General features: G+C 43.8%; 1 protein-coding gene across 1 annotated transcript in view; it reads right to left on the bottom strand.

Moving 5' to 3' along the window:
* Positions 1 to 14,824, bottom strand: part of LOC308564270 (guanine nucleotide-binding protein G(q) subunit alpha) — a gene marked incomplete at its 5' end in the record, with an annotated part of 243,396 nt that extends 228,572 nt beyond the window's left edge. The window contains one exon of the mRNA XM_081152258.1: positions 14,689 to 14,824. Coding sequence (XP_081008384.1) covers positions 14,689 to 14,824 — 136 coding nt within the window. The remainder of the gene's footprint in view (positions 1 to 14,688) is intronic.
* Between the last annotated feature and the right edge of the window lie 4,357 nt (positions 14,825 to 19,181).

Genomic DNA, 19,181 nt, shown 5'->3' with positions numbered 1-19,181 from the left:
AAGCCCTACCTCACACCATATACAGAAATCAACTCAAACTGGACCAAAGACCTAACTATAAGACCTAAAACTACAAAGTCTTAGAAGAAAATACAGAGGCAAATTTTTGTGACCTTGGATTTATATGACATTAAGAGCACAAGGAACAAAAGGAAAAAAATAGATAAATTGGACTTCGTCACAATGAAAAGTTTTGTGTTTTGGTACAGTTTTGCACGTAGCCAAACCTGTCATATAATTTTGTTGGTCCCATTTTCTTTTTCCCTTGAAGACATTCATCCTACAACACTCTATCCTTCCATAGATAAAATAGCCAATTTTCTAGAAATGTCTATGTTAATAAAATTGAAGCTAAAAGTGATTTTTAAAACATCTAACTAAACTAAATAATAAATTAAGGCACTTTTCTCTATTTTTGTAAATATGAAGTTTAGAAAATAAAATAAATACTGTATAATAAAAATTAATTCCATACAATGTAAATAAATACAAGATCTTTTTTCGCCCCCATCTGATTGATAAAACCATAGTGATAGCTGAGATATACCAAAATAGTCACTAACAAACTGACAGTGGGAAAGTAAACCAATACAACCTTTCTGAAAGGCAAAGTGGCGATATGCATCAAAATTTTAAATGAATCTATCACTTGGCTGATGGCCCAACTCTGAGAACCTTATCTGAAGAGGCAATTATGCAAGTGTACAAAAATGTATCCTATCCCCTACAATATTCACTATAGCACTGATTACAAGTTTTTTAATGGAATCAAACTAAATATCCATCAGCAGAGGTCAGGTATAAATGGTGGTGTACTGGCAAATATTTAACTAGTTCTGCGGGGGAGAGGAAGGAAGGGTAAGCCCTGATTTGTAGCATTTGCCAATTTCTGTGGTATAAATACTCCCATCATGGCTGATTTCAAGCTACCAAAATGAAGTCACTGAATGCAGAGTTCAGAAGATATGTGTACAACTGGTGTTCGTGAGCAGTTGCAAGCTAGCTACACCACTGTATGATTCAAAATACATTGAAACAACAACAACAAATACACTGAACACTAAAAAGCCAAAAAATATTATGAAAAAGATTTATATTAGCATAGCAAGATATTCATTATATATTACTGGACCAAAAAAGGCCAATTACATACAGAACAGCATATGTGGTGTAATCTGTGACAGTGTGACCTTACATGTGCATTTCATTTTCATTTTGAAGGAAAAAGAATCATGCAACAGTGATGTGTAAACACTACATTCAACCTAGTTTTACCCATAACAATAGCAGTAACTCTGGTTTTCAAAGAGTATATAAAGCAGATTAAGATTTTTATTTTAAAACAGAATAGCAAAAGACCAACAAATGATTTGACTTCAAAGTAATTAAAAACTTCTATATTAAATAATACCAATAAATAATACCAAAGAAAAAGAAAAACAACAGACTGAGTTTAAGTTGTTTGCAATAAATATAAAAAAAGGCTAATTTCATTTGTGTTTTCAGAGCTCATAAATAGGCAAAGGAAATGAAGAGACAACTTACAAAATAAGAAATTCAACTAGAAACAAACATATGGGAGAATGATTATTCTCACTAGTGATCAAATAAATGCAAACTTATAATTATGTACCATTTTTGTCTGACATTGATACACTCACGATATTGCTCATGATGTTGCAATTGTATACAATTTTGGAAAATGTTTTAGGTGTGCATAATCAAGAGTCATAAAATTTTTCATATCCTCTGACCTTGAAATAACATGTCTATTAATCTACTCTAACAAAAGTGTGTGTGTGTGTGTGTGTGTGTGTGTGTGTGTGTTTAAAAAATACTATCTCCACCAAGAACTTCATCACAGTATTATTTTGAAAGCAGAAACATTGGGACAAACCTAAATGTCTAAAGAGAGACAGAGACAGAGGGGGAGGGAGAGAGAGAGACAGAGAGACAGAGAGACAGAGAGACAGAGAGACAGAGAGACAGAGACAGAAAGCAAATCAACATGTACGTTCTAATAGAATATCACACAGCAATTCCAAATTTTAACATACTGACATTATATAGCCACAGAGAAAATACTTAACATGTAATGTTAAATTGTACAGTATGATTAGACCTGTATAAGAAACACATAAAAATAAAACAGATTAGAAAGGAACATACCAAAAAATCATGTTTCTTATGTTAGATTGGTACATTTTGGATAAATTTATGACTAAAGTTTTAAATCCTTTTTTTCAAACTTTGTATAAAAAAACCATTGCATTATTTGTAAAATTTCACTATCACTGAAAAACAAACACACACACACACAAATGTTATTAACAGAATGGACTGTTAAAGGCCAACAGGAAAACAATATATTTCTTGAGGATGTAAAAAAATTCTTAAGTGAAAGAATATGAGCACTTCTTGTCACAAACTTTGTCTATTAAATACAAGTTTTTCTCATTATTTCATTTTTTTACTATTTTAGAAAGCAACTATACCACCGCAGGATACATATATCAAACACTCCTCCTTATTTCATTCCAAAAGAAGAGAATAAAATACAATCTATGTTACATATAAAGGAAGATACATCATATATAAAGGAAGGATATTTTTAACAGAAAAAATAAATTACTATGTGATTCTGTGACTCAGAACCAGGGATGCACAAGCCTTAGTTAATTCTGGGAAGGATACATTGTAAATTGAGTAGCGATTCACAGGGACTCTAGGGATTTAGGAAAACCCTAGACAAGAACCTCTGTTCCCATAGGAAGCATGGCCTGGAGCGGAAAGCCCTACAGAAACAGTGTTTCTCAAAGGACAAAGCCAGTGATTTTCATGAAAATATATTTGGAGTCAAGATTTCCCTGAAGAAATATTAATGAAGTCCTACGATTTCCTCCATTAAAATGTAATTCTTTGCCAAGAATTGTAGGGACAGGGAAATACAAATTATCCAAAACTGATCAAGCAATATACAGGTTAGGTAGCTTCTCTCCCAGAAGATGGGAAATTTATGGGACTCATTACAACAGATGTTATGTGCCCAACATTTCTGAGTTACTTCTAATGTGTTCTGGATAACAGCTTAGATGCTGATCCAACAAATAACAGGAGCAACTAGAATGTTCTGAGGACATCCCACATCCCATTCATTAAGCCTTGAACACATCAAGGCCCTTGCATCTCCAGAACCCAAGTCTGATCCAAGCGTGGCTCCAAGAGGAGCCAGGATCATGGTAATTCATTAGTTCTTGACCCATTAGGAAGTGTTTGGGAATAAAAATAGAGATTGATTTCAAGTATCTTTTGTTTCAGTACTCCCTACCTCTGCTCTCAAATTATTCAGAATGATTCATATTATTCAAAATATATTTGCCTATATTATGAGGCGAGACATTTTCTTAAGTCGGTTGTATCATGGACAAACGTAGCCCATTTTGAATCTTATTCATAATTGGAAGTAGGCTTCAGGGACCTTGAATAATCTGAGAAAAAAGTCTACTCCCTGGTTTTGGATGTGATAGCTCAGAAAGTGAACAGCTCCTATGAGAACACAACCAATAAATAGGGGCCTTTCTCAGCTAAAAATTACAAACTACTTCTAAACAGGCACATGTAATGAAAACCTTTCATTACACATATTGCCCTTGCTTTACTGAGCTTCACAGATGTTGTATTTTGTACACATTGGAGGCAAGACCCTCCACCAGCAAAACTCCCTTACTGCAGTGGCCTGGAACCCAACCCGCAATATCTCAGAAGCAGGCCTGCATTACATACTGCACCTGGGTATGACTCTACTTGGCAAGAATATCTCATGATATTACTTATCTACTCATTGCCTTGGGCAACTGAAAGGCACTCTATTGTAGGAGGAAGCCAGCCAGGTGGAAGCCGACTTTCTAGACAAGGATCTCTCCAGAGACTTTCTAATAACCTATCACCGGATTAGCAGAGTTCTCAATCCAGGAATAGATGCATGTCTGTCACCTTAAAGAGTTGACGGGGGCAAAAAAGACACAGAACCATGTTGTAAATTTTCTTTTTCATATGTGAATGGGTTTTTTCAGGACACTCCTTGACGTGGTGTCTGGGCTTAGTCTATCTAACCATCTACAGGAGCGAAAGGACAGGAGGATGCATGCAACAGAACTCCCACACAACCCAGGCTTCCACACTTGCTCACCTTCCCAACTCACGATCTGGGAGAGGAAGGAGAGGAGGGAGAGGAAGGGCAGGGTAGATGTGACAATGATAAAGACATGCAGCAGGGCAGTGGAGCTGACAAGGGGAAGCTGCACTGGCCTGGCTCTTCCTGATCAAAGACACCACGCCAGCGCGCTGGGCACCTCTCCTTTCGTGAGGACCTGGCTGCACCACCCTGCCAGAACAACACCTCTGCCCTGCCAAGCCCCTGCAGATCCCCCCTGACTTTCCTTCACCTGTGACTGTCCTTTTCCCCTACATCTGTCCAACTCCAATTCTGAAATCAAGGAAAGTGAGCCTGAAGCTGATAAGATACTGAGAAGGCCATGTGCCAGGAGCACAGTAGGGGTCGAAGAATGCCCAACGCCTGCCAGGCACCTCCCGTAGAACTGGGCCTTGTAACAGTGTAGCTCTTTCAGAAAGAGCAGGGTGAGAGTCTAGCTGTTCCTTCTTTGGTCACAGAGCCCCTTCTCCAGAATGTAGACAAGAGACAGGAGCCCTGGCTGGGTAGCTCAGTCCGTTAGAGCCTTGTCCCGATGCGCCAAGGTTGTGGGTTCAATCCCGTCAGGGCACATCCCGGAATTAACCAGTGAATGCATGAATAAGTAGAACAGCAAATCAATCTCTCTCTCCCTCCTCCCCTTTCTCTCTCTCTCTGAAATTAATAATTTTTTAAAAATATTTAAAGAAAGAGAAAGACAGGAAGTTGCTTTCTTTAAGCCATGACAACTGAAGGCAGTTCAGAGGCCACAGCAAAACAGAGATAGATATAGGTAGGTAGGTAGGTAGGTAGGCAGGTAGGCAGGTAGACAGATAGAGATAGATACAGATTTTCAAACAGAAAGCATGAGAATTCCTTACTTCTTATTACGTACATATTCAGCATTATTTGTTTTTCTGGTTCAATGAAAGCCACAGGAAAATATGCAAATGCACACAGTAATAAAAGAAGCAACGGACACAAATGGTCCATCCAAGGGTTAATTCTAAATCTTTCCTGCAAGCCCTGGAAAAGGGACCTACTGACTCCAAATATAAAGCAGTCCCCCAACTGTGCACCAATGAGGGCTATGAGGCGTTCGCAGTGCCCAGGCCCAGGTGGCCAACCTGCTCTCACTGACACTGGCAGAAATGGCCTGGGCAGCAGAGATTCTTTGTAAGCAAATGTAAAGCATTGCTTAAAGCCCAATGAAGCTAAAAAATAAAAAGTAATGGTGAGTCACAGGTAGCTGCCCCAGGGTATCTAAGAAAACTCCGGGGCCTGAGCAGGGCAGCTGGAACACTGAGCCTCTTGGCTCCACCTCTGCACCTCCCAGGATGTTGCCCTTCCTGCAGGAAGCAAGAGACCCATGCTGATAGGACAGCAGGCATTTGATACCATTCCCTGTGAAGGCAGTTAAACTATCAACAGCAAGCCAGGCGGCAAGAGGGGCGACTCTGGACGGACTGGCTCAGGCCTCCTCCTCACTCAGCCCTCTTCACAGCTCTTCCCTGGGGTGCTGGCAGCTGCCTGCGGGGCACCAGTTATTCCCACAGGGAAAAGGAGGAGAGTGCGGGAGGCTAGGAGGAGCCCACCAGCCCTGGCAATGCCTCCTCGGACATCCCATCACTTCTGGAGGGGGCTGGGGCTCAGGCCCCTCATCCAGGGGTGAGTGTGGGCACAAAGTGGCCAAGATGGCCAAAGCTTCAGAGGGGAAGCAGGGAACGTTCCCAAGTTCAAATGACCCTTAGATTTGACCCAATCTCTTCTTCATTCTACAAGTTTCTATAGAAACAGTAAAGGAACAAACTAAACACCCTCACGTTAGAGAGACAGGTAGGACATGAGTACTTGACTGCCTTTCAGTTACAGGTTTTAGAATACACACACCTAAACCTAGAATGCGCTATGCAGACCTGTAAGGAGCATTTCATTATTTAGCCAAATAAACTTCCACAAAGACAGTCTACAACTGTTTTTTGCAGGATTTACCAATTTTCAAAAATTCTGTATCACAACAGAGTGACAAGAGAGTTAAACGCTTCACAACTACCCTGGCATTCTTTTAAGGGCAAACCAGAAACGAGAATTAAAGTCATCCTGTATTATTAGAACAAGTCACAGGAAATGGGTCAGCTCTTTAGGACAAGAGGAAAACTGCCTTTGCAGTCTGCAGAGAAGAGCCTGTGATATAACGCAGGAGCTCTGAGAAGCCTAGGTCCGTAATGCCCACTCACGTGGCAAGAAAGTACCATTGTATCTTTACTTTAAAAAACAAACCAAAAAACCTACTCAGATTGATGGGGTGTAACAAAAGCAAAGGCCCTGCCGATGTCTTCCTCTCTAACTATCTGGATGGAAATACAATGACATGTTTTAAGGCCCTCAAGTCACTGAGATGGGGACTTTCAAATCATTAAATGAGGAACCCGAACTGTTGCTCAACACAGGCCTCAGCACTTTCTCCCCTTCTGGCAAGTGCACTGCATCCTATTTTGAAACCCAGTGGCCCGCGGCGACAGGTTGCCTAGCTGGTGCTCAGCAACTCTCTGCTAGGAGTCAAGAACAAGCCCAAGCCGCGCCCCTCCCCCGCCCTACCAGAAAGAAAGAAGTTTTTCATTTTATTCAATGGCAACGTTCTTTGTTTTGCAGACCAAAGTGTGGCTAAAGGTAGTTAACCAGCTCCCAAAAGCACTTTCACAAGTGTCCTTCTTTTAATGTATTAAAGCCCCCAACTTCCCCTCACCAGCTCAGCCACGTGACGCTCGAAAGCAGCACCAGCTTGGAAGTTCCTTAAATCCTACAGGCCCGTGCACAACGCAGAATCCCAGGAGCCCCTCCTAGCGTCTGTTTAAGGAGCTGCGATGGGAGAGTAAATGGGTGGGCAGCAGTCACACAGGATTCAGAGGGGTGGGGGAGGGGAGACTGAAAATGGGTGGTAAGAACTGAAGCATTTCCCTCTAGAAACAACCAGCCCGCTGCAGTTCCAGGAAATACGTGGAAGATGCCATCTATCACCCTGCTGCCGCTTCAGCAATAAGAAAAGGTAAAAAAGAAACAAGAAAAATAAGAGAGATGAAAAAAGTTTTTAAAACATAAAAAGGAAGCAAAGGGAAAAAAATTTATTTATTTTTTTTAGCAAGTGATGGTGATTTTTTAAAAAATCAAATTCTGGAAGAAGCAATTAATTCATGATTTTGATTCTCCAAAAGGAAAAACAAGAGGCTATCTCTTAGAAACAGACATGAATAATATCTTTCTAAACATCACTATTCACTTGCAACAGAGCCAAAAAGCCTCACTCTAGCTCTTTTTCTTTAATTTGTGGATCAATTATTGTTCCCATCTGCGAGGTGTCAGGAATATAACAGCACTAATAACATTCGCGTTCCTAACCACACCACAACCTAATACACACTTCCTTGAAACAACTATTTTGTTTCTAAAGCAATCAAATTGCTCACAATCCAAGATTAAGCTTGTAATAAAGGTACGTGGAATTTTCAAATTTCTAAGAACCTGTGTGTGTAACTGTTCTCCATTCAAACTGCTTGATGAACGCTATTGGCTTTTCAACCCAAAACAATGTAAGAATGTTCAGATGAATCACTCCGGCCGGAGAATGCATGAGCAGCAAGCATGGAGACAAGGAGGATTTCCATGTCGTTTTTAAAACAGAATTCCTTTTACTGAGCCCCAAGTGGCCCACAAAACAGCAAACAGGAGGGGCAAATGGAGAACATATGGATGATACTCATTAGAAGAAAGCAAGGAGTTTAAATTTACTTCTTCCAACTGCTCTACTTTCTTTTGGGAATCCAGCTGCCCACCTGCCTCCACCCCCAATTCCTGACAAGAGAATATTTGTAAATCCAGCCAGGCATTGTGCTACACTGAGATACAAAGAAACAAGAGCCACTATCTTTGCCCCCATGGAGCTACCAATCTAGCTGCAAAGGCAGGGCAAGTGCTCATTAATAGTTTCTCACAGTTAAAGGAAAAAAAGTGATACACTTCAAAGAAATAACACATGTATAACTCAGGCGTTCAAATTCTCAAGATCATCTGCTTCCCCAGTTGTGTAATCCCCGGAAAGCTTCTACAATGGCCTTCAGATTATTTTGTCTTTTTCTTTGTATCAAGAGCCAATAGAAAAGCCAAAGCCAGGAAGGATAATAATACTCAGAAGGACATGTCAGTCCGAGGGCGTCAACTGTGAAACAACAAGAAATGTGAAAAGTGCTTGTAGCCTTTCCTGTTGGCAAATAAGAAATAAGGAGTGTCTCATACAGCCCATGACCTTGCACCTAATAGGTGCTTAACATTTGTTCATTTGACCAGCATTCTGTATGCAGTTGTCTTTCTCATGGTATGCCTGCTTAATGAAAAAAAAAAAAATCAGGGGAAATATTTATTTTCCAATAATCGGCAAATGTTTTTGGAATAAATGAATTTGAAATATATGCATAACTTTATTTTTAATAGTACTCATTTTGTTCTTAAAACTGAACCACAAAGGCTTTTAACAAAATATTTAGCACTGATTTCTGAAATTATGGCTAGGTAGAAGGGTCAACCCCAGAGCTACTTTGCCAATTCAGTTTTTGGTTCTCGGCATTGCGGTATGGATGTTTGCTTTTGTCTGCAAAGTCCAGATTCATGACCACCTAGGATTTATGAACTCATTTCCGACAGCATGCTTAGGTCTTTTTTTTTTTTTTTCCTTTTACTGCATGTTAGCTGAGAAATCGGACAGATTTTTACATATCGGTAACGTAACAAATCAAAGGTGATTGTCGAACAACTTCCTATAATTTTATTAGTAACAGCTGTTCACACAAAATAGCGTTTGGGCCTGATAATAGCTTTCTTTAATGTTACTCCATTCGGCAGAACAAGAGAAAACATTCACTGTTTACTGTAGTCGGCTACTGCCACAGGTTTAATTACTAACAATCACACATTTTACCTTCCATTGCTACTTCACACTTCCCTGGGATTAATTCTGCAAAAGATCCTGACAGTGCCCTACAAGCCATGATAAAAGTCTCCTTTTGAAAAGTGCCATTGCCCTCCTCTCCCCTTCAACTAGGAAATTAGACTTTAAATGTGTTGTTACAAACACACGTGTTCCCCTCAACCCAAGACTGGAGAGTCTGGAGGAAAGAGATTCCCTCCCTCCCGGATCCAGGGAGAGAGCAAACCTAACCAACCCTCTTAAAATGGATTCTCTCTCCCAAGACGTGCCCCTGAGCTCCCTGCTTTCCCCCTCAGTGCCCAGTCAACGTGCCCATCAACAGAACTGATAACCTCCCCTTAAAGAATCATCAACATAAATGCTGGAAGAAAGGCATCCTTGGAAAACCACCTTCATGTCTCTTCCAAGTCTGCCTGGATCTTGAAGAAAAATCTGCTCCTTTTTCCTGCTAAGTTTAGCAGAGCATGCAGCCTCACCACAGCAAAAACTGTCTCGGGTCCTTAAAAATGCATCCGCAATAAGAATCCTAACTGCATTCAATAGGCATCTCTGACATGGGCATAAGCCATCTCTTCCAGAGGGCGGCTGGGGGGGGGGGGGGTGGCTTTAATGAACAAAATTTATTTGTAATGAACAAAATGGCTACTAAAGTATTCTGGTTCTCCTTTCCAAACGTATGTAAAAATATTCCAGGAGATGCACCCGGGACGATTTCACTGTTCGGCGGGGTTTTAGTGTGTGCCAAGGCTCCCAGAGGAAGAGACAACGTAAGTACAGGACCGACGGCTAACATGGCAGCTCCAGGCGACGAATCCACAGGGTTCACTGCACAGGCCTTGCTCCGGAAGCTTTGTTCTAAGTCTGCTACAGTTCTGATTTGTATGAAGGATGCTCCCACTTCACTCTTCAAATATAAACTATAAGTACTTTTTTCAAAATAAATAAATAAATAAAAAGAAAGGAAGGATGATAGGAGAGGAAATGAGTCCAAATAAATCCTGACATTTAGAAACATACTCAAACACTTGAAGGCTCAAAGAGTAGCAAAAATAACACCAATCTGGTCTTGAAGCAGCCTCATAAACACCATAGTCTGGTATTTCCAGGGAGATGCTGTTATTAGGGCCGCTTGGAGGGGTGTTTCATCCTGCGGTTCTGGCTGGCCCTCCTCAGCAGCCACTCGCCTCGAGGCTACGTCGGGCAGGCAACAGCCCCATTCTTGCTCCAGGGAGCTCGACAGACGGCAACGGAGAGGGTGTTTTCATCCAGGCCCGTGTGAATGAACGCTCCACAGTCTAAATGTGCCAGAGCATTCCCAGCCTTCTATGTCCCTCCTTGCTCTGCACAGTTTTCAGTACAAATGTACACCTCTCAAATGTAAAATGCTCTACCTGCAATCCCTAAAATTCTGTCGTCAACAACTATGGTTCCCCTCACTTCATCGACAAGTAAATCTTAAAAATCTGTTCAGCCACCACCTGTACTCTGATGAGTGTATCACGGAAAAAAGTGTATCTCAAAAAGATGATAGGGTTAAACTAGCTTCTACACGATAAAAAGTAATCATGACATGGAATGGTTTCTTTTTCTTTTTCCTTTAAATGTTCATACTTAAAGCATGACTGTTATCATTCCCAAATGCACCCAGCACAGAACGTTAACACGCTGTTTCAATATGTGATGTTACATTTTACATTGTGTGATGTTACAGTTTACATTAACACTTCCTATCCTGGAATGCGTCTGTATTCAATTGGCCCAAAGAGTCACATACAATTTTTTGTTTAAAATCATGAGTTTATCTGCTACAGATTGAAAACATTAAATACCCATGTCTCCATAATTTATTCATTATTTTATGGCCCCAATTTCTATCAGGAGGGTCATAAATAAATTTACTCAGTCAACAAATACTAATTGAGAGCATTCTATAAGTTTGATACTGTGCTAGAAGCTGGCATTTAATAGTGACCAATACAGACACAATCCCTACCTTTATAAGCTTCCAGTCTAGCATAAGAAGAAAATCTACCATCACACATGTAACTCATGGAGAAGGTCAAGAACATATATTCTTCCACCTAAGACTGGCCTATGCCTGTTTTCAGAAGGTGGAATCCAGTAAATAAAAAGGTTTGGTAAATCTTCCTATCTGATGATTAAGATCTGAAGAGTAAAGATTTCAAAAGCATGTAAAATCAAAACAGGTAAATAGGAAAAAAAATGTATCTTCAAGGAATCGAAAAAAATTTCAGCATGAATATCTGTGACTAGAAACAGACATTCAAAGCCACTTATTTTATATAGATTTAAAGACATTGGTGTTATATAGTGTGACCTATGAACCACAGATAGGAATATTCAGTTATTAACATTCATGAATATTAATCAATTAAAGAAAATATACTGTACTTTACTGTACTTATACACCCAAAAAGTATGTAAAAATTTCAACAAGTTATTATCTTGCATGCAGGTGTAGAATACAAAGTTTTCAAAGGTTTCAAAGAAAATAAACACTAATAAAAATTAATTTCAAGAATGAAAAAGTTTAAGGAAACAAGAAAAGAATTCAGAATTAAATCTATTTTATGGTGGTAGGTTTCTGGGTTCATTTTTTCAAAAGAATAAAAAATCGAAATATGTAAGTACTGCTGAATTTGGAACACATTTGGTACAATTGCTGGATATGAATCAAAATAGCCCAAATTTTACTGTCATCCTTTCATCTAGGCAGGTAACCATTTTATTTCCCTTTCTAATTTCTCCATATTATTAATATATAAAATTAAATAGTTATGTGAACAAATGCAAGGGTCTCCTGCCAAATAAGTTTCCATTAAAATGGTCTCAGGAATTTTATTTAAATGTAAGGGTGATTTTTCAATTTAAATAAACTAGTTAAAAATAATGGTGACTCTTTAAACATCCTGTAACCTCCTTTGGATAGGTATCATTTAAATGAATGAAGGAATCCCAAGGCTCATGAAAGCAGCAGGTCCGGACTTCCTCAAAGGGAACCCTCTCCAATACCATCCCTTGTTCAGATCAACCATCATTTCTCTCCTGGACTGAAAATATCGTGAAATCAATCACACGCCCACACACACACAAACCTACATTTAGTATACAGCATTCACTATATAAATAGTGTAGGTGTTGCGGAAGTTATGTTATGAAAGCAACATACCTAGAACATGAAACTGTAGCAAATCTTACGTGATGTCTAGGCATCATATTTCTAACAGAAAGTTGTATAATTTTTAAATGAATGTAGGTGCTAAATGAGAGTCATATTTTTCTACCACTTCTAACAGGCTGTATTTGGAGGCTGGGGTGAGGCTATATTAAACCCTACTCAAGTATCTAATAAGAGAAAAAAAATTCTCCACACTACCACCACTTTGCAGTAAAATTGGTTTACTTTAATTTTTTTTCCTAGCTCCAAGTTCCTTCTTTAAAGCACAGTATGTTATTTAAGTACACAGTATGTAATTAAGCATTCATATATGTGTATTTCCCCAAAAGTCCTCCTAGACACTGAAACCTAGGCCCTCAGACAGACAGACCCCCTGGGCTCTAACTCAGAGCTGCAAGGAATCCAGAGCTGTCACATTTCAGGCAACAGGGCTGGCTTGAGATCTCAAGCGCTGGATTCACAGCTAAACAGAAAGAAGTGAAGACTGTAAACAGGGAAGAAGAAAAAGAAAACCATTCTTAAGTCTCTCTAAAATACATGCTTTTCCCCTCAATGCTGCACATAAACTCCCTGTACATTTTTCTTGCCCTATTTTCTTCTCAACCATGAGAATTCAGAAAGCATTCAACTACATGTTTTCAGCCACCAGAAGTAGCCCAAAATGAAAAAAAAAAAATTAAAACCAAAAAGATCTTCATTTTCCCATTGCATTTCCCCACCCCTGGCTTCATTTCCTAAAGCCTACTATTTTATGCAGCACTTTGCCTTCTGTTCTTTATAAACATGCACACATTTATCTAATCTGGTTTCACAATGAAGACATAAAGCATGGCATGTGAATTAACCATTTGTAACTATGTGTGATCATTATATTTTGTTCCTGCTTGTAAATGATCCAGCGAACAAGCAGTTCAGTCAAAAAGGCAACCAGGAGATGGAATGCTCACGATAAGAAAGAAAATGTATTTCTCAAATCCAAATTGACAATACAATATTTTCTTCCACAAATGTATGAGAAGCATATTTATTATACAAGCAAATATCCTGGACACAAGTGAGGGCATTTTTCAGGCCTGTAACTGCAAAGCTGTTTGCTCTTCCTACCACAATAGTTCAGAGTTATGTCACGCTGGCTTGAATGTGATCTCTGGTCGTTGATTCTGAACATTCTCTCAAAGATAATCATCAATAGAATTCCGAATTGAGAACCAACATTTTCCTGCTAACTTAGTGTTAAGGAAGAATGTTGAGTTGGTGGGGTTTTTGTTTTTTTTCCAGAGATAAAAGGGAAATTTCTGCTGTACGCTTCCCGTTTTTCTTCTAGCCCAGATTCCAAAGATACTAAAATGCTGTCCATTTTAAACAAAAGGTTTCTATTTGTTTCCATGAGAGTAATCGAGAGGCTGCACTGGTTTTCAGTAGTAACTATTGTGAATTCAGGCCTACATCTGGGTTGCCTCATTAAACAAAAGATACCCGTCACTGTCAACAACCACACAGCACAGCGCTCCCCAATTCCTCTTCCTAATCAGGAAAGAATGGTGCGGACGAGAAGCACGCCTGTCACCATCCACTGGTCAAGAAACTCTTCTGGGGGCCCTCCTTTCGGTGGTCAGGTGGCTAGAGAACAGCACCTGCGTGACAAATTTCGGCTCGCCTCCCCACCCCCCAATACATAATCCTCCTTTCTTTGGAGGGCCAACCACTGGGCTCCCTCATCGTCGCTCCCTGGAGAATCCAGGCTGTCCACCGTTCCACCATTCCCTCCGGACCCCAGAACGCACGGATAATAGATGCACACAGGCCGCCCGGCCGCACCATCTGCCAACCTGCCCTCGCTCCCCTCGCACCCTGGGGCCACACACACACACACACACACACACACACACACACACACAGCCCCCCACTCCACGGGGCGCCGGGGCCACGCCACTGGAAGTTCAACCCTTCTGCCCACCTTCACATCCCCGCGTCTATCTCCCACCAAGTGATTTGCCATTTAGCTGATGCACAGTAGATAAAGACGCACCCCTAATGCACGACCCTCAGGGATACCCGAAGGCACACGCCGAGGCCCGCCCGGCCCCACTGCGTGTGTGTGCGCGCGTGTGTGTGTGTGCGCGTGTGTGTGTACACGCGCGCGCGCGCCCGAACGGGTGCGGGTAGCGGCCGGGGACGCGCCGGGGGAGGGTAATGACCAGGCGCGGGCTCCAGGGGGCGGGGGGCACTGGGGGCAGCTGCCCCGGGAGTCGGGGGGCGGCGGGCGCGGGGCGTCAGTCCCGGCGGGAGGGCCCGCGGCAGCCGGCCCCGGGCGGTACTCACCCAGCAGCAGCAGCTTGAGCTCCCGGCGGGCGTCCCGCTTGTCCCTGCGGAGCTGCCGCTCGATCTCGTCGTTGATCCGCCGGGCTTCCTTGGCCTCCTCGCTCAGGCAGCACGCCATGATGGACTCCAGAGTCATTCTTCCAAAGTGTCTCCGCTACAGCCCCGCCGGCACCCCCTGCTCACACGCGCGCACACACACACCCTCCCGCCCTCGCTCCCCCGAGGCAGCGGTGGCCGCTGAGCCCCCGCCGCCCGGGCGCGCGTCCGGGACGAGCTACGGGAACCGCCGCGGGGGCCGCGGCCAGCGCCGGGGCCACCAGGTGGGCCGGGGGTGCGGCCGGAGCGGACGGCCGGGGCCGCCGGCAGGAGCGAGGCCGGCGCGGGAGGCGGCCGCGGGCGCTGGTTCGGAGGGCGCGCGAGGAAAGGCCGCCGCGCCCGGCCTCGCTCAGACGCCCGGGCTTCCTTCTCCGGCAACGGGCGGCCCGCCTCGCCCCCCGCGCCGCCGCCGCCGAGGCTCTCCTAAGCCCTGCGCTGGGGGGCGGGAGCACATCCACCGGGGCGTCTCCGCAGAGAGCGGCCGCCGACGGCTCCCCGCGCCCGGCGCGCCCGCTCCTCCCCGCCGCCTGACACGGCTCCCGGGCGCCCTCGGCCCTGCCCGCGCCCACCGCCCGCCCGGCCGCCGCGCGCTCCGCCTCCGCCTCCGCCTCCGCCTCCGCCAGGCGCCCACCCCGGCCCCGATTGCAGGCGCGGAGCGGCTGCTCAGTGCTCGCCCTCCCCCTCGCCACACACACACATTTTCTTCTTTCTCTGAACTGGAGCACAGATCCGGGAGGGAGGCGGAGAGCAGGCGGAGGAGGTGGCAGAGGAGGAGGAGGAGAGGAGGAGGAGGAAGGGAATGGGCGCGGGAGGAGGGAGGCGGGAGCGGGGAGGCGGCGCCGCCCGGCCCCTCCTGGAAGGCTCTCCCGGGCTCGTCGCCGCCGCGCGCGCCTCCCAGTGCGGCTCCCGCCTCGCCCGCGCTGCTCCGGGGCTGGGCCGGCCCCTCGGGCTCTGCGGGCGCCTTCCGCTCCCGCGCCCTCTGCGGGGCCCGCGGGCGCAACGGTTACGGTCGCCCCTGGAGGGGGGCGGGGCCGGGTCGCCGAGGCGCAGCCGGGGCCGCCGCCAACCTGCCGCTGCCGGCCGGCCGCCCGGGAGGGGTAAAGCAGGAATATGGCGGCCTCTGCCTGCCTTTCCGCCCACCGGCCCCGGAGCGCGGCCTCGGCCCTCCGGGGAGCCCCGCGACCCGCCGCCGCGGGCCCCGGCTCGGCTGGCGCCCGGCGCCCGCGCCCCAGGCTCCCGGGCGGCGCGGCCGCGCTCGCGGAGCCCCTCCGCCGCCGCGGCCGGATTCTTTCCCGTCCCTGTTTCTAAATCGCCATTCGGTTAGAAAGTATCTCGCGTCACCTCTGACCCCAGTTCAGTCGTAGGAAATAAGATACATTCTATCGGGGAGCGCGACCGGGAAAGAGAATTGAAGCAGGTTGGGGATGGGGCGGCGGGGGGATTAATAGGCGAAATGTTCCACAGAGATCCTGGACATAGAAATCTAAATCCTGAGCAAAAAATGTGAAAGTGCCCAAGTTTCCAAGAGCTTCCTGAAAGCTTCCAACTTTTTATGCCATTGAGGTTGTTTTGGGGGTGGTTGTTTTTTCTACACGCTCTCCTCTGGTTTTTTGAAAAGGCACAGTATGTTCAACATCCAAGTAAGCAAATGTATCCTTCTGGGTGGAGATTGAATTATGGATGACTTGTGGAAGAAAAGAAATAGGTTAAAACAGATCAATGAAAACCAAGATTCCCCCAGCAAAATTTTATTCTAGTATTTTGTTTTTCCACCGTCCATTGGGGCACTTTACTTAAGAATGTTATTTGCATATTTTGCTGTGATATAGGTCTGAAAAATAGCCCCCCAAAATTTCCTTGCTCATTTAGGTTTGATTTGGTCTAATAGCTTCAAGAGGTAAAACTCCTATTGCTTCCTGCCTTAATGGAGCCTGAGATCTTGAAAGTAAATTGTATTATATGAAGGGAATCTTTTTTTCACATTGTTTTTCTGAGATGTCTCTGGTGCAACCTGCTGATCCAGAGTGTAAACTAAGGTCATGACTGTTCTACAGCTTACAGGTCAAGAACCCACATAGGGTTGTGGGATGACAGGTGTGTGACTACCTTTCACGTGCCATTGTCTGTCTGTCTCTCTCTCTCTCTCTCTGCCAGGACTTAGATCAAACAAGTCATGGAAATATAGAATCTATATTTTAGGCTCCCTTTTTTAAAGGATATTTAGCCTAGAAAATGATTAAATTTCACCTTGGGCAAGAGAGCCAAAAGGACAAACTTCACTCTCTTTGTGTGAACACCTACAGAAAGCCTCTAGATTTGCTTTGAAATTAACATTTAAAATTAAGTAACTAATGAAATTAAAGATTGGAATTCAATATGCAGAAATTTGCAATGGCTTCAGGGGAAAAACTTAATTACAAGTTTGCATCCTCTAATAAATGTATATAAATGGGTTTCAGAGAGATACAAAATGATAGGAAATCAAATGACAGTCAGGAAGCTTCAAGTGTTTGAGTTTCCTAGCCAAGGATCCTCTGAGATTTTTGAAAATGTCTCTCAGACTGTGCCATCAAGCTACCAGGTAATCCATTTTGACTGAATTGACCTATTTTGTGACGAAAGGAATTAAACCGTTTCAATATACTGTAGAGAGAAAGTCTGGTTTTTTGCCCCTAAGTCCCCAGCATCATGGACACTCCTGGGCATTTAGTAGGTATTTGAATGGATAAGACCAATAGGAGGATGGTCTTTCAAATATCGGGAAGAAATCAGGAAGTAAGGAAAAAAACACCCTACAGTGATAAAGCCATATATGGTGTCAAGAAGGAAACAGGAAAAGAAAATTCCCAGTCTGGGCTGAGATCTATCCAGAAATCTTTGCATATATATCTGGAAAGCATTTGCCAAGCAAATATACAAGTCAAGCAAACAAAATCCATGTAGAAACTACTGAAGTTGTTGACCATGTTCTAGAGGCAAATACTCTTTAAAATATGCAACTAAACATGGATGTTACAAAGTCCTAGTTCATTAAATCAACAAACATTTATTGCCTCATGTGTAAATAAGGTGAAAGTGCAGGAAGGGAGAGATACTAAGAGGAATACAACATGATCCTTGCCCTCAATAGGCCTATAGTCTTAAGGCGAACAGCTACAACAAAAGACAAAATGAAATCAATTTGTATTAAGCTCAGGGTAGAAGTAACAATCTACAGGTATAAAAAGAAAGGAATAATTCATTTTGTTCCAGAGAACTGGAGTAGGCTTCAGAGGAAAGAGGACATTTGAATGCAACTTAAAGAATGAATAGGTAGTCAATAAATATGTATCTATACCACTAAAAAGTAAATCAGTAATTCCAAATCACCCCTAAACAGACAGTGAGATGATAAACCATTTTGAGAATTCCAGGGCAATTGCTAGATAGCTGAGAAGCAAACCATAAAACACTAGAAGCTTGAACATCGAAGGCCAGAGGAACATGGGAAGACTGTCACCTCTTCTCTGCTCTCCTGAGACAGATACTTACCCCCATGATCAGATCACCCTGTCTTTTGAGATCTGTAAAAAAACAAAAACAAACAAACAAAAAGTCAAAAACATAGTTCAGTCTCTAGGAGTGATCCTAGAGTCCAAGTGAAAGGTCGCACTCGTAAAAGGAGCTCGTGGGGAAGGAAAAGCCTGCACTCCTGTTCCCAGAGTCACTTCGCATGGCTCTTTCACAGCATACACCACACCACATCCCTGTAATTGTCTATTTCCCTCCCTCCCCCCCCCCTCTCTCTCTCTCTCTTTCTCTCTCTCTCCTCTCTCTCTCTTAGGAGCTGCTTGAGAGTACAGACCTTGTTTTTCATAACTGTTTTCAGGACACCTAAAAGAGTAGACCAGATAGTAAGGGACAAATAAACAGATCCCAGAACCTCCATCATCATCAAACACTCACAGACTGCCTGTCCCGGGTAGTGCACTGTGCCAGATGCCTGAGGCATACAAAGCCCTTAAAGGCTTGATAATCTATATGGGCAGACAGTCCACATGCATAAAAGAACAGACAACGACGATAAATGAGGAGCACTTGGCTGCTAATGTGCGGTATGGAGACCGGAGCTAGGAGTGCAGAAGAAGGAGCGGTTACCCAGGCCACCATTCAAAGCAACCCTAAGGAGTATGGAGAGGCACACGGCAGTCACCTGAAAGACCACTTGGAAATCAGCCCGAAACATCACAGGTCTTACAAGAGCTGGGAAAGGACTGCTCTGTGCAGAGCTGGCGGGCACTGCTGTCTGGCCAAGGAATGAAGTGGCCTTGCTGGTGGGGCGGCAGGCAAGCAGGCCCAGGGAGACTCAGAGAGCTGCGAATGGCACCACCTAGAGGACAGTTTTCATAACCGCAGAA

This window comes from Miniopterus schreibersii (assembly GCF_964146895.1).
Source record: "Miniopterus schreibersii genome assembly, chromosome: 11".
Taxonomy (NCBI): domain Eukaryota; kingdom Metazoa; phylum Chordata; class Mammalia; order Chiroptera; family Miniopteridae; genus Miniopterus; species Miniopterus schreibersii.
Note: the sequence above shows the minus strand (reverse complement) of the source record. Positions and strands in the feature narration are given on the sequence as shown.